Below are 15,071 nucleotides of genomic sequence, written 5' to 3' on the forward strand. Positions count from 1 at the left end.
CATGCTTTGGGTGTGGTGGTGTTAGGTTTGAGCTGAGCCACCCCAAAGAGAAGGCCTGTTTTCCAGTTGAGATGTTCAAAACCTCACTTGTTGCTGGTCATTTCTTTATCTAAAAGGCTGGTTGCTGCTTTTCTAGCTCTGCTTTCTGGCTACAAATTATATAAACAAAAGTGCAGGAGTGATACTAGAAATGCAGCTTGTAAACTGCTTCTGGGTTAGAACTAAAATAAATGAAAACACCAAGAGAGAGGCAAAACACAGACCTAAAATATCTTCTATTTCTGGCTAACCCACTTCATATTCTTTAGAAAATAAGTTAATTTCTCTCTCTTTATGTCTCTTTGTATTTAAATAATAATGACATTTCTTTGTTCCCACTAGCAAAATTGTAGAGACCTATAGCTGAATGTAACAGAACCTTAATTGCTGCTATTCTGGTGAAAGGCGAAGGAAATAGACCATCTTCTACAAATATACTAATCTTGCTTGTTTACATTTTATTATGGGCTGAATAACGTTTAAATTGTAATGTGTAAGTAAAGAAGCAGGGTATCAGATTTTCTTCTCATACCCACAGATAACACTTAAAAAAATAACCTAACTTCAAATGTCTTATGGATGAACTTGACAGAAAGATCATAGGACAAGAAAAATGATAGAACTGAAATCAGTGATTTCTCACCTCGAATTTCAGTAGCTGCTGTACCATTTGACCATGCTGTCCACTTATTCCTGTGTTTGCCAATTTCCTGCACTTTGCATATATAGTGTCCTTGGTCTGTTTGCTGGAGGCTTAGGATAAGGAATTTGTACAGAGTTCCATGTTTCTCCTTAAGAAGACGAAGTCTTTGCTTGTGGAAATTATGAGTATAATTTCCGTAATACTGGACAGACCCAAACTTAGTCATTTTGATCATCAGATACTCCTGGGTAGGTGATGCAGCAAAGACCCACCGCACAGCCAGCAAATTGTCTGTCTTTCTCTTTTGAGAAATGTGGCAGTAAAGGGTAGCATTGTCTCCCTCGGAGTATCTCACTGTTGGTCCTGGAGAGACTGTCACGTTTAAAGCCTCACAAATATCTGCAAAGGAAAGAAAAGATGGTGAGAATCCTCCCTGCCAGCACAACAGCACCATAATCTGTCCCAGCATACAGATCCACAGCAGGTAAACCAACAGCGTGAGTTCTGTGTGCAGCAACTCAGTGAGCTTCTTGAACCTGACATATTCTGTCCCTCCATGAAAGTTAAGGATGGCATTCAGTCAATCTGCTCCAGTATTCTTGTGTTCTCTAATAAATAAGATAGGACTGAGGTAGACACTTTTCTGTCACAGACCCAACATCACATAATCGTTCATCACCCTGAACAAGCTTTGTCTAGAACTGGCTTGGAGTAAGAGCCTAGAATATCTTTTGGAAAGCTATTCCATGACCAGCTGACTTGCATCTTCCAGTGACTCGCATCCGTCTTACAACTTCCAAGCTAACTTTTTTCAATAACCAGCTTATGCCCATTTGCTCCTGTGCCAACTTTACCCTTTAAATTTAAATGGCATTTACTTCCTGACTCCATATAGGAAGCAATTATCTGGCCTCTCAAATCAGCACTTTGTTGAACTAAAGAAGCCAAGCTTTGTTAGTTTCCACTGGTAAAGTAGTATTTCCACTTCCCTATTCACTTTGGTAATCCTTCTGTGCATTGCTTCCTCCTTACATTTTTGTTTTGATTGTAATGCTGTTGTTATTTTTATTATGGGTGCCTGGAATTATAGACACGCTCTGAGAAGCAGCTCTCCAATGTCCTGTGAAATAGTCAATGTATGTTCCAGGTTTGATTAGAAATACTTTGTGTATCCAGAATTCCATTGTCCTTTTTCATCACACTTTCATATGGGATTATATATCAGTTTATATTTAGATACACTTGAGTGTTTTCCCTCCTTTGTCATTTGTGGTTCAGTTCCTAGTTCATCAGAGAAATTCTTACTAATCCCCAAGTGCATGACTTAGCTTTACTAAGTTCTGCTCCACTTTTGTTACTTGGTCTTCAGTTTTTCCACATGCTACCACAATCGTATGCTGACTTGATAAAGTCACGTAATGTCAAAGTGTATGCTTCTGTTTCTTTCTTTTGGACATAATCTGTGCAAACCTTACGTGCTACTGTTCCCTAGATGAGTCACTAAAGGGCTACTGACCTCCCTACATGCCTGTAACTCCTCAGATAAGAGTAACTCCTCACTTTACCATTCCCTGTGTCCTCTGTTTTAAGTAATATTCTCCTTGTCATAATCAAATGATCATCTGGATTAAATCTGTCAGATCAGTCCTCCTGACTACAAATTCAATTTAATATGACATTACTTGCATGACAAAGTGTGATATGCGGTTATATTGGGGCAAATGGTTATTTCTTTTTTCCATTCATTTCTGACTCTTTTTTTTCCTGTTCTTCATCATGAACCTAGTTTAGACTAGTTGTCTTTCTGCTTTATTTCTAACAATAGTCAGTGTAGGTGAAGGTTGAAAGAAGTCCGTAGCTGTTCATTAGCGCAGGATTTTTCTTTCCTGACCTTGCTGATTTATGCTTAACAGATTTTCTGAGGCACGGGAATCAACACCCATTTTATTTCCTTTCCAACGTATATTATGTCCTTAGTAGTCATATCACAGACTGATTTATTTTTGACCTGATCTATTTTTTGGTATATTGTGGCAACGTGTTTCCTAAGTTACTTGTAGTGTGTAATCTACTGGTCTGATGGCATCCACTAGAGACAAGAAGCATATTTTAACAGTGAGAAAGCACTCCCTGCAAAATGCTGTGCAAAGCATGAAATGTCCTCTAAAATGTGAATATTGAGCTTCCTGTTATGTGAGTATACTGTACTCAGATACTAATGAGAATTACAACTCTGGGAGAAGGATTTTTTTCATTTCTGGACACTTTTCTAGCACATCAGCTAGGAACATTTTAACAAAAGGGATGAGCATTTTGGCAGACTCTTGTCTGACATCAGCTTCTGAAACACAAACATATATTTATCTCAAAATAAGCAAGTAAAGTATTTCCATCTATTTCTGAGGGAGTACGGAAGGCAGAGATGCTGCTTCTGTGGACTCATTGAAACTGTGCAATGGAGTGATGAAATGTATCACCTTACTTAAAGTAAATTCCATTGAATTTAAAAAGTTACATAGCAATAGTCTGAGAGAAGAACCCTCTGAAAATAAATAGCATAATTATTTTGTGTTATTTTAATAGAAAGCTTTACTGATTGGTATGATTTTTTCCAAGTATACACCATGAAGTAGACATTTTGTACAAGTAGACACTTTGTGAAGGAAAAAAAGTAGTGTGATGAAAAGATTTATTCATGAAAACACAGTTAAGAATGGTCTAGGCTATCGATACAATTATCTGTGCATTATGTTTGTGTGAATGTGCACTTCATGTGAGTGCCAAACAAGAGATTATTTTGGATCATAGAAAGCACACAAGTAGAACAGGATGTTGAAATTTAAAACTAAGTCTGAATACCACCAAAGATTTCCAGGCATGAAACTTCATTTACTACATGCTGGAGTTACAGGGCCTCAGTGCTTTACAGGCAGACGTGAAGGCAAAGTGGCTGCCTCTGCCATCAAAAGGAGATTAAAATTTTGAACGCTCAGAAAACAAGAAATAAATTTAGGAATTTCAGCACTTTTGGGAGTTCTCATAATTATTTATGCTATAAAACTTTTAAGAAATTGATTATAAAAATGTGGTTTGGGTAAATGAGAAACATGAGCTTTCTCTACCGATATTATGAACATATCATGAAAAGCTGTAAAGAAAAACAATTATGTCATTTTCCTGACATGTGAACTTCTTGTTTGAAAAAGCTGGCTAGGATTAATTGTGGAATACTATCCCAAAACAAAAAGCAAAAGAATCATTGCTTAATTTGAAACTAGGCAGAACACATTGCCAAAAAGTACCCAAGAGAAAATACTGAGGAATTCAGATATGGTGCTGATGGAAGCCTCTGCGAGAAGATAAAGAGACATTGTATGTGGAGTCTCCGGTTCCCTTCTAGCTGCTTACACTCATACAAAAATCAGTATTTTATACCTAGGGCTTCTACTTTTCCCTGGGGGATGTGTCTTTTTGCAAGGAAATATCAAATTTTGCATCCTTTGTGTAAGAAAGCTCGTTTACTTCAGAGGGCCAGTTGCCTGAAGGTTTGTCTGAGCAGTGGAAATGTCTTGCCTTCTGCACCTTGAACCAGGGCAGTTGTACAAGTGCATCAGATGGAAAAGCTTTGGAAATTTTCTGGTGACCGTGATCTCACCTCATCTTATGTTGGGCAGGGTGAGGTGATGCTTTACATGAAACAGGAAAATGGTGTCCATTTGACTTTATCCTCCCACTGCCACTGGAGCAGGAGCAGTGGTGGATGGCTGGAGGAGAGGTCATCTACCTCCCATGTGGGAAGGACGAGCCTCGGTCAGGGCGCCCACATGCTAGTGGAAATGCTTCTCTGGTCTTTAGCAGCCGCTGGACCAGCCTCAACACGAGGTTTATCCTTGTAGTGGGCTCTGTGCCAAGACAGGAGACTCCTCCACAACTTGAGATCAGGCTTATGTGCGATTACAGCACTGAGTTTCTAGGCTTCAGATTGCTGCTCCAAGTGAAGAATCACGTTTTATTTTCCTGACTTCCCAGTATAGCACCATGTTGCTGCTCAGGTGGAGCTCACCACAAGAATTTAGTCCTGCTTCTGCTTGAAAAGGGAAACTATTTATAGAAAAAGGGAGGAGAGTGAGTCAAAGGCTTGAGGATTCCTTTGGAGTATGCTTAATCATCACACGTGTCTCTCTCTCCCATCTGCAACCAGCTGATTTAGTTGCTCTCATCCCTGGCCTTTAGCTGCTTGTTTCTTTGGTCCCTTCCAGCCGCATGTCTCACTGGGCTGTTGGGAGTCACAGAAGGGTAGTGCTAAAACTGCACCCCAATTTGAAAAATCCTATTCCAAAAATAGTCCACATGTGCCTACACACAGGAGTTTAGTCCCAAGCGTTAGCTATGTTTGGACCTTTTGTCTGCCATATTACATAGCAAAATGCTTTTATGGCACTGTCAGGAGTAAGGAACTACAGTTCCAGCAGGCAGAAACCTACCCATGCCAGGGCTGGCCCCACTGTCTGTGCTGGAGAAGCAGCAAAAGACCAGCAGTTGCTGCTGGGTCCTTAGGTCTGGGGGGCAGCTCCAGCAGGGCTGTGTTCTTGTGAAGAGCCCCAGCTGCTGCGGTGGAGATCCCATGCCAGTAGGGTTGCTCCTGTAACTGTTGCTCACATCTGGGTTTAGCCGTATTTATAGGTCCCTCTCCCTGCTTCCATGGAGACTGAGGAACAGAGTCTACAAGCCACTTTTCAGGGCTGGGAGAACTTTTTCCCCAGCCCTTGCTGATAGCCAAGGGACTGAAGAGGCATGCCAAGAGCAGTTGCCATTTCAGTAGTTGCTATCTCATCTTGGATTTGTGGGACCAGAAGTGGATGGGGTGGCTTCTATCCGTGTTGTAGTTTGTTCTGTGAAACAATGTTACTGTCAAAGCCTGCTTTATTTTGATTTCTCTTCAATTAAGAAGTAAGAAGAGCAGATGAGCCAGGAAGAAGCAAAGCTCTTTGTTTAAATGAAAATAAATAGGAGCTGGCTAGAAAGATCACCAAAAGCAACCAGCTGCTTTTGCTTGAACGGACGTCTGCAACTTTCAGAAGTCAGAGGCTACTTCCCTTGGAAAGCTCCTGCAGTGACTGAAGATGAACCTACACCCAACCTCTGCCACCTCCTGCCCTGCTGAGGCAGAGGTGCAAATCCAACTCCCGTTACCCTCTAAGGAGCCGGGCTTCCCCACCCTCCCAACCCTCCCCGCGCCTTGAAGTTCAGAGTCAGACTCGTCCTCTGCTGCGGCACACGGCACAGCGCTGCCCGATGCGCTTTTCATTTCGGAAGAGAAGTAGGCAGGACCAGGGGCTGCTCTTAGCACCAAGCGACCGGGGGTCCCCGTGCCCACTGGCTGCCTAGGGGATCCAGGCACCTGTGGGACCAAAACTCCCTCTGCCTGCAGTGGCACGGGGCACAGAAGGCGGCGGAGGGAACACTTCCAGCGGGGTTTCCTCCCGCACCCACGGCCCCGGGGGCGGCGAAGCGGGACGGGGACCCCCGAACGGGGGCAGCGGCCCCCCCCCCCCCCCCCCGCCGCCGCACAGATCCCCGTGCCCGGGCTCCTGCCTGCCGAGCCCCCCTCTCCCGGCTCCCTACCATCGCTCCCCGGCCCCGGGTGCCTTCGGTGCCGCTTACCTGGGGCCGGGGCCGAGGCCAGCAGGGCGGCCAGAGCCGCGGCCAGCAGCCGCATGGCCCGCGGGGCGCCGGGGCCGTCCCGTCCCGTCCTGTCCCGTCCCTCCGTGCCGAGCTGACTGCCTCCTCCCCGCCCCGTCCTCCCTTCTCCCCTCGCCTTTCATCTCCTCCCCTTTCTCCTCCTTTTTTTTTCCGCTTTCTCCCTTCCCTCCCCATTTTTCTGCGCTTCCCACCGTCCTGCCCCCGCTTCGACTCCCCTCCTCTTTTTCTCGCCTTCATTTCTTTTCTCCTAGTGGCACTAGGGCTAGGTAGGGACGGGGGCCGCTCCATCTGCCATCACTACAGCCCCCTGTGTGCACACACACCCTGCCCAAAAGACAGGGATCTGAGCAGAGGCGGAGCAGGGATCTCCCCTTTCCAAGCACAGAAAGCCTTTCCAGCATGACAGCCCAGCAACTCAGGGTGGCTGGGCAGGGTGGCGAGACTGGGCAGACTGTTATGCACACTCTCTGCTCTCCTGGAAGTGTTTGATATTTTGCAGGTCTTCACACCTGTTGCCCACAGCCCACTCTTCAGCTGGAGCAGGAGCAGCATTTCCAGGCGATTCCAGGTAACAGCCATCTCCCTTCCGTGGGCTCTGCTGGTGGCACCCTGGGGGTGAGGAGGTCTGGCAGGCAGGAGTGGCCCTCGGGCAGGCATGGGGATGGATGCCTTAGGCTGTGTGGGTGCCTGTGGTGGAACATCACACAGTGCTTTGATAGTGGGAGGGTTTTGCTCTCTGCTGTAGCAGCACAACTACCAACCCTGGACACTCACCTGCTGCCTTAAAAAGTCCTGAATTAATAGATAGACCAGCTTAAGGTGCATCACTCCAAGGATACCATTCTTATTTTGCCTTGACCTGTTTGTGGAGTACTCCAAGGGCACTGACCAAATACACCACTGGGCTCTTTTACACTGCTCTTTTACACATCATCCCCTCCAGTTGTTGGGTGTCTCTGTGCCAGGCAATGTGGCAGTAGTGGTGGAAAGTGATGTGTCCCTGCCTCAGCTTCTTCTGTGTGCAGTCTGATAACCCAGCCTTAGCTTCAGTGAGCATGGCAGTCACACTGGATGAGGCTTTGGGAATGCCTTAGGCTGGTAAAAATCTAGAAACAGTGAGAACAGTGTTTGCTGAAGGTTGCTGATCACCACCTTGACTGGTATCAGAGGGCAGGAGTTAACCAAACTGGTTTTGTTGTGAAGGTCTGTCTAGAATCTGCCCCTTGAGAAGGCAGAAGATGAGGTACCACAGTGCCGCATCCCTTCCATGTCTATTAAAGGCAGGTTTCAGCCTCATAAGATGGACTATAATCATCACTTCTTTAATTATCTTAATCCAGCACTTTCATCTTGTGATGGCTTCTGCATTCAATCTCCGTGGCATAAGGTCTTTTGGGGAACATAGTACTCAGCAGTCTACCTCTGCCCTTCCCCTTAGCTTCTTTTGATGATATTTATCATTTTAAAGCCCACAAATCTCCGGAGAGGGGGACTTAATCCTTCTACCAGCAGGTATGATGGATTATGCCCGATTTCAGTATTCATTTTATGTGAAGTGTGTATGATGCAAACACATTGGCATTCCTGCTTTCATGGATAGTGCAATTAGTACCAATATAGCTGCTCCACCCCTCTCCTAGTAATCCCTGAGGCAGGATAATACATGTCTGCTTTTATGCATCACAGAAAAATTAGCATGTGCTTCATCTGATCCTTATGAGGCCGAAGCCTGCCTTTAATAGATGTGGATGGAAGCAGAAGGTGCAGGAACATGACTTGATGGCTGCATGGCTTGTTCGGACCATTGGGCAATTCTTTTACCTTGGGGACAGGCTTTTGTGTCTGTTCAGTAAACACTCCTCCCAAGAGAATGCCAGGTCTGCGTTATGCACAGATCAGCAGACCTGAGGAAACAGACAGAGTTGTTAAAAGATGTACTGCCTGGGGAGCTAATTAAGATCTGTAGATTCAAATCTACTCCTTTAACTCGGGAAAGGAACATCCTATCAAAGAGAGAAGCTAATTCGTAAAGAAGCAGACAAATTCTCACACACAAACAAAAAGGTGCACCAGCAATTATTTAATTTGATGGTCCTGATTGAAGCTCTAGCTCAGGAAATCCTGGGGCTGCTGATTGAAAGGTGAAACAGGGATGACTGATTCTGCGTATTCTTTTCCAAAGCATTTGCTGCATGCCATGTCTCGCATAGATTCCTTCAGTCTACTAATCTTTTAAGGGTGCATTCAAAATACCGATGTAAAGCCATCAATAAGGACTGCCTAAGTTCTCATGTGAGTGCCTGGGCCCTGTATAGCTTAACAGTGCACTATGAGAATCAGTATCAATGTTTGTGTCTTTGCAACCACTTCAGTTACTGGTGGCACTAACAGTTCCTTCAATTGCATCAGGAACCCTAATGAGCTCTGGGGCAGAGCTGGATCAATCAGCTGGGGAGAAGGCTTCCTAAGAGGTATTTGCCCATGACAGAAAATAGAAGATGTCAGAGGCCCACCTGGGCTTCTCCAGCCTTGTGTGCCTGCCAGCTTACTGCCACATGTTTCTGTTCTGCAGCTTGTGATCTCTGTGCCTTTGACATTTCCCTGTGTTGTGGGTTTGCTGTTTTGCATAGAATCGTTTAGGTAGTTTCTCCCCCACTGAAATACCTTTGGTAATGTAAGAGCATGAGAAGTGCTCTTTATTCTTACAGGAATGTTTCTTTTAAATTTCTGAAAGTACTTTTAGAAGTGGTTTAGGCTGAAATTCTTTTGTACTTGTCGTGACATAAATGAGCTCAGGTGATGCTGACCTTGTGTGTTCTTTACCAAGGGAGAGCTCTCTGTTGCACAGCTAGGAACAGGGCCCATGAGCTCCTGTGTTTGGGCCTCTCTCCTGCTACTAAGCTGTATCTCCAGCCGCATTTGCTAGGCAATGCAGCATGTAACCTATCTTTACCAGTGTTTTGGGATATACTCATGGGCCAGACAGCACTAGTCAGGCTAGTGAGCAATGGAGAAACACAAACCATTGCCCTTCATCTTCTCAGATGTACTGCTGGCTTCTTGGATGATTTTATGCAAACGGGTCCCAACTCCTGGGCTGCACCTAGCTGACCTGTAAACTCATTTGGCCTGGATTGGGAAAGGAGCTACTGGCAGGACTGGAAATACTTTGGCAACCTGGATGAAAGGTTGCAATGATATGGTTTGCATTCTTTCACTCCTAAAACCTTTTACCCCTTCAACCCATTTGTAACAGCTGAGATGCTCCTGCTTTTGTAAAATGTTTATTCCAGTTTGTTCATGCCTTCCACCTGCTAGAGTCACAGTTAGTCCTCGCACCACAAATCCCAGAGGCCGATGAGCGTGCAGGAAGATTGCCTTTCTGTCTCTTGCCCGCAGGGCTGTGAGCCGGTGCACCTCCCCTTGCTCCGCTGGACGTGTGCTGACGCAGGCGAGCTGAGCCTCTGCCCCGCAGGATATGGCTTCCTCAGCTTTGGCAGCACCTACGTGTCCTGGTTTCCTGTCAGAACGGGTCTGCTCAGAGCTGGAAAGTGCCTGCTCAGCACTTCGGTGCAGCTGACACAGCTCAGCTGCCTTTTCTCACAGAGCCTGGAGCCCCTGCTCCCTGGGGCTGTGTTCGAGGAATCACACACCTCAGGGGACCAGACCAGCTGTTTGTGTGTACTTCAGTGCATACAGGGATGTAGTAACATCGGCCACGACCTGGGGTTGTTTCAGCTGTGCTGTAGCACTGGGAGAAATGTCAGTGCAGGTGGACTGGGGTGGGCTGACTGCTGGCTTTCATATGTGATTGCTAAGGGGAGTTATGCTTCTGCTGAGCGATGGATGAAGTTTGCTAGTGATAAACTGCCTCTCTGAACTTCTCCTCTGTACCTGGACTGATCGGGGCAGCTGCAGCCTCTAACCCTCCCACGCCTCCTGCAAGGATGCTGCCTGCCTGCCTGAACCTTACAGCCGAGATAACTATAGCCAGGTCTGCTAAGGATCCAGCAGCAGGTAGCTCCCATGGCCCATGGAATCTTAATTATAAATGTTCAGTGATTAGAGATGGGTAAAATCCAGACTGATTTGGTGTTGCCAAGCATGGATGGAGTTTGGATCTGTATCCAGACTTTCCCATCCCTTTAATGGGCAAAATTAGCTTTGAATTGTAATAGTCCAGAGCTGCTGAATAACATGGTTTGGGATTAAAAATTCTGCTCCTGTATTTTCCCCTGGCTACTTTGTGGACTGCCATATGGGAAGTGCAGTTTTGTGGCTCCAGCTCTGCATCAACAGGACAAAAACTACTGTGAGAGCACCTGTGTCTTTTCCTTTTTGTTTTCTTTTCTTTTTTTTTTTTTTTCTTTTCTTTTTCTTTTTCTTTTTTTTTCCAGAGTTATGAACGATACTGATGTACCTGGGTAGGATCTGATTTTTTGGGGGAGGGATGTTTCCTGGAGAGGTGAAATCCTATCCTTAAAATTTGATGCTGCAACAAGCATTTTTTTCCATTTTTTTTCCATTCAAATGAGACCACATTATTTAGTCTCCAGGGAACTTCCTTTTGTTACTACTTTTATGATTATGTTTGGGACTGCACAAGAGGAAGGGGGATTTGTTATGTTTTTCTTAGCTCTTGCTTCAAGTTTGGTCATTCCAATTTGCAAGGCACTACTAATCCCCCCAAACATGAGACTTTGGGATATTTCGCAAGTGTTAAGAGCTTCTGTCATGTGAGACATCCCCTGTATTTTCTGCTTCCTTAGATGTGTGCAAGATGTTGAAATCTGATTAAGTCTTATTGTGTCTTACTGTGCATCATCATGCACAAAGGCACAGCCTCAGCTTCATATAACTGTAGATAAGAGCACCATTTAAGGCTCGTTAAAAAGTCTATTACATTTCCATCTCTGCTCTCCAAATATATTAAAATGCTAGCTTTTAGCTGTCCTTATTTCTGGCAGTAGGTGAGCAAATGTCACGCTAAGATGGATTTCGAAGCCTTTCCAGTACAGTAATATCTTCTGGCTCCATATTCTCATTAGGCGCATGTCCCAGCTAAAACATTCCTGACCGTTTGCCCTGAGCTGCTCACTGGGAGCCTGCTCATCCCAGTCTGCCCAACGTTGAGAGGGTACAGAGCCCAGCACCACATGACCAGTGAGAGCTACCCTGTCACTTCACTGTACTGGCCCATTTCTGCTGATCTGCCTCCCCAGTAAGTGTTGTGACCAAGCCTAGGGCAGCACAACCCCCTCTTGAAGCCTGCAGCGACGTGGCTTATCTGTGAGGTCTCCTGCCTCATGGGATCTGGGGTGTGCTTTCTGCACGGCCCATGTTGGCAGTGTATTTAAAGCTTTGTGTTCATAACTTGTCTCTGGATTGTCACTCTGAGACACATCCTGTGACCTCTTTGTCATGTGGAAGAGTGTCAGAATTGCTCTCTTGGGACAGCACAGTGATCCTTCCAGCTCGGTGCCCTCTTTCTGGCTGTGGCTAATAGCAAATGCTTAGAGTAGAGCAGTATGAGCAGGGCAAGCAAACAATACTGTGTTCCCAGGAGACTTTTCCAGCTTCATATGATTTACAGCACTTGTTTTCTTGGCAAGATGTTGTGCTAACATCAAGCAAGACAAAGTTTGCCAGTGTACCTCTCCTCCCCACTCAGGGTGATACTGGCTGTGGCCCTGACAGGAATAAAGCATTGTGGAGGAAAAGCTTATTGAGGTGAAGCAGATCATGAAAGAGTCACTGAACCCACACGGGGATTCTCAAACAGACGCTGCTGTCAACTGGTGCTATATGGCTCGAACGAAAATCACACTGACAAAAGCAGCGAGCTCATACCAGGAGGTACAACGTACATGTCTACCGTTTGTTTGGTTATGTTTGGATTTATTGTCTTAAACTTTCAAACTTCTGTGCAACATATTTCCCAAATTAGCAAATTTATCCTGGGTTAGTCTTAAGAAGAAAGGCTTCCACATTAATTCCTTCACCTGCCTGCTTCTACTCTGGCCAGAAGTGTCACAAGAAATGCTCCCCTTGCCTGTGCCTGGTGTTTCTGGTCTGGCACCAGAAACACCATAGCCCACAACATTGAGGAGGTAGTGTCCAGAAGGGCAATGAATGGTTGTAGAATGCAGGTTTTGGATGAAGGGAAATTAAGGTGAAGAATAGTTGTGATATGAACCAAAACTTCTCAAGCATTGATACTACTAACTGATACTATTTTTTATTTCATTTTATTTCATTTTATTTTATTTTATTTTATTTTATTTTATTTTATTTTATTTTATTTATTTTATTTTTGGAAAATTGTCTGTGAAGCTTTTACTAACTGTTATCTAGCAAGTGGGACCAAACTACTATTGGCACTTCAGAAATTGCTAACTCACCTTGGAAAAACCTGAAGGTCACAGTTGGAAAGCAACTACAAACTGGAAAAAAACATATGCGCCAACTGGAGAGCTTGGCAAGGAAGGTCACAGCTCTAGCAAACATGGCCTGTGAGGAAACATTGCAAAGCTGGGATAGCTGAGGATTAGGAGGTGTAATAAATCTTCAAGTATTTTGGGGCTCTTGCATAAAGAGGGAATAAACAACTATCCATGTCCACTGACAGTAGAATGAGAAACTACAGATCTAAATTGCAGAAAGCAAAATAAGATAACAAAAAATGCTTTCTAACCACAAGGTTAATCAAGGTCTGGAACAGCTTAGGGGCCCTCCTTATGGGAGATTTTAGGTATAGATTGCACAAATATCTGTCATAAGTTGTTTAAGAATAGCCAACCAGCTTTTCAGGGGCATGTTGGACTAAATGAGATCTGAGGAGCTCTCCTAGCCTTTTCTTTGTTATAGTTTTGTGCTCTCTGTATTTTTGTCCCATAGTAGAAATACTAAATCCTTGAACACGCCATAGAAAAGTTATTTAAGCTCTTCACATTCCAAAGAATAACAAAGCTTCTGACCTACTTTGTCCTATTCAGACATAGATACCATCTTGCTCTCTTATCTTCATCCTCTACCATGTTCCCCAAGACTTTTTTGTGTTTCTGCTTTTATTAAGTTTGTATAATAAATCCTGCATCTTTCTGTTTTGCATTTTTAAAAATATTCCAGGCTGGAAACAAAGTACCCACACACGTACCCACAGCACAGAGCTTGTTGTCAGAAAAGCAGGGAATCTTTCCCTAACCTCAGGAATGTCCCTGGAAGATGTGCTCTCCTTTTGCTCTGTTGTCAGGAATGGTGTTGCTACGCTTTGGCAGCCGCTAACTTTAGAACTGATTCCCTACACTTTTAAACAGAAGTAAAAGCCTACTGTTTCTTAAAGAAATCTCCCTGTAAAGAGTTTTACCAGAGATAGTTCAAGCCACACGTTCCAGCCAAATTTTGCATGGGTTGAATAGTGGTTGTACATGGACCTCTGAGCTTCAGGAGGTGTTATAGATGAGACAAGATGTTATGTATCCTGCTGAACAGAGAAACAATGAACAAATATCCATCCAAATATCCAGCAGGTCTATGAACTGCTCAAGTAGTTACCTCACTTGTGTTTCTAGGATGATCTCTCTGATGAATTTTTGGCACAGATTTGAATAAACAAAATAATGGACTTTCAAGTCCTTCAAGTATTGAATATTTTAAGATATAGTCTCTTGCGTGTTGTAGATAGGGATGATTACTGCCTGCCTTGAAGAGAAACAAAACTTGATCCTGTAGCATGTTAAAGGCATCTTCTTCACATAGTTGTCTGTTGCTGAATGTTGTGTGCTCTTCACCCTCTTTTCCTTAAACGTAAAAATAAGCAGCAAAAGAATTGCTTTATATGTTCTTTTTCAAAGTACAGAAGTTCAGGTGCAATTTGTTAAATGATTCTTTGCAGAGAATATGAGAGAAGCCACATCTTGCATACCGTACATACCGTATGCTTGGATACATCCCTTAACCAAACATAGACGTTTTTCTTAGCAGTGTTGGAGCCACATGGATAAGATGCAGGGTTGCCATATCGCTAAACTAGCTTGTATTTATGCTGTCTTAAAAGAACCTAATCCTTTTTTTTTGCATTATTCTCCATATACGACAAAGCAATAGGCAAAAGTTCCTTGCATACCTTCTGAAGCAGGGAGAGGACAACTGCCTCAGCAGTCGGCCTTAGACAGGCACCACATTACCTGCACCATTTGGTGGAAGAGGGGAGATCCCGACCCAGTCGATGTAGTGATTTTGATGTGGTGAAGCAACAGCCAGCTCACTTTTGGCTGTGTCATGCCTGGTCTGTGGGCTCCATGGCTACATGGAACAATAGTCTGTGCAGGGCTGCAGGAACGTGGGCAGAATTACAAGTGAGCATCCGCGAAATTCCTCTGAGCAAGTACAAAAAGGGGCTTCCCTCTGCACTTTCTAAATGACATAAAGCCTATATGAATGATTCTCTATGACTTGGTTAAGAAAGCTCTGAACTCAAGATTGTTCACTGGAAATGACTTTTTCCACCTATGATTTCACAAATGATTTTTTTTCCACCTTTGAAGATTAGAAGTTTATTGTGCTGATTTAAAGTCAGCTGTTGGCAAAGCTCCCCGTTTTTCAAACAGATGACGAATATTTGCTCAGTTCTTTTTAAAGAAGAAGAAAAAGAAACTCTTGGTGGAGAGCCCATGCATAGAACATT

At 44.2% G+C, this 15,071-nt stretch overlaps 1 protein-coding gene across 1 annotated transcript in view; it reads right to left on the reverse strand.

Moving 5' to 3' along the window:
* VSTM4 (V-set and transmembrane domain containing 4) overlaps nt 1-6,401 on the reverse strand; it is a gene marked incomplete at both ends in the record, with an annotated part of 33,767 nt that extends 27,366 nt beyond the window's left edge. The window contains 2 exons of the mRNA XM_084290238.1: nt 683-1,081; nt 6,347-6,401. Of these exons, the coding sequence (XP_084146364.1) occupies nt 683-1,081; nt 6,347-6,401 (454 nt within the window). The remainder of the gene's footprint in view (nt 1-682; nt 1,082-6,346) is intronic.
* Nucleotides 6,402-15,071: the final 8,670 nt, after the last annotated feature.

This window comes from Netta rufina (genome assembly GCF_964035555.1).
Source record: "Netta rufina genome assembly, chromosome: 7".
Taxonomy (NCBI): Eukaryota; Metazoa; Chordata; class Aves; order Anseriformes; family Anatidae; genus Netta; species Netta rufina.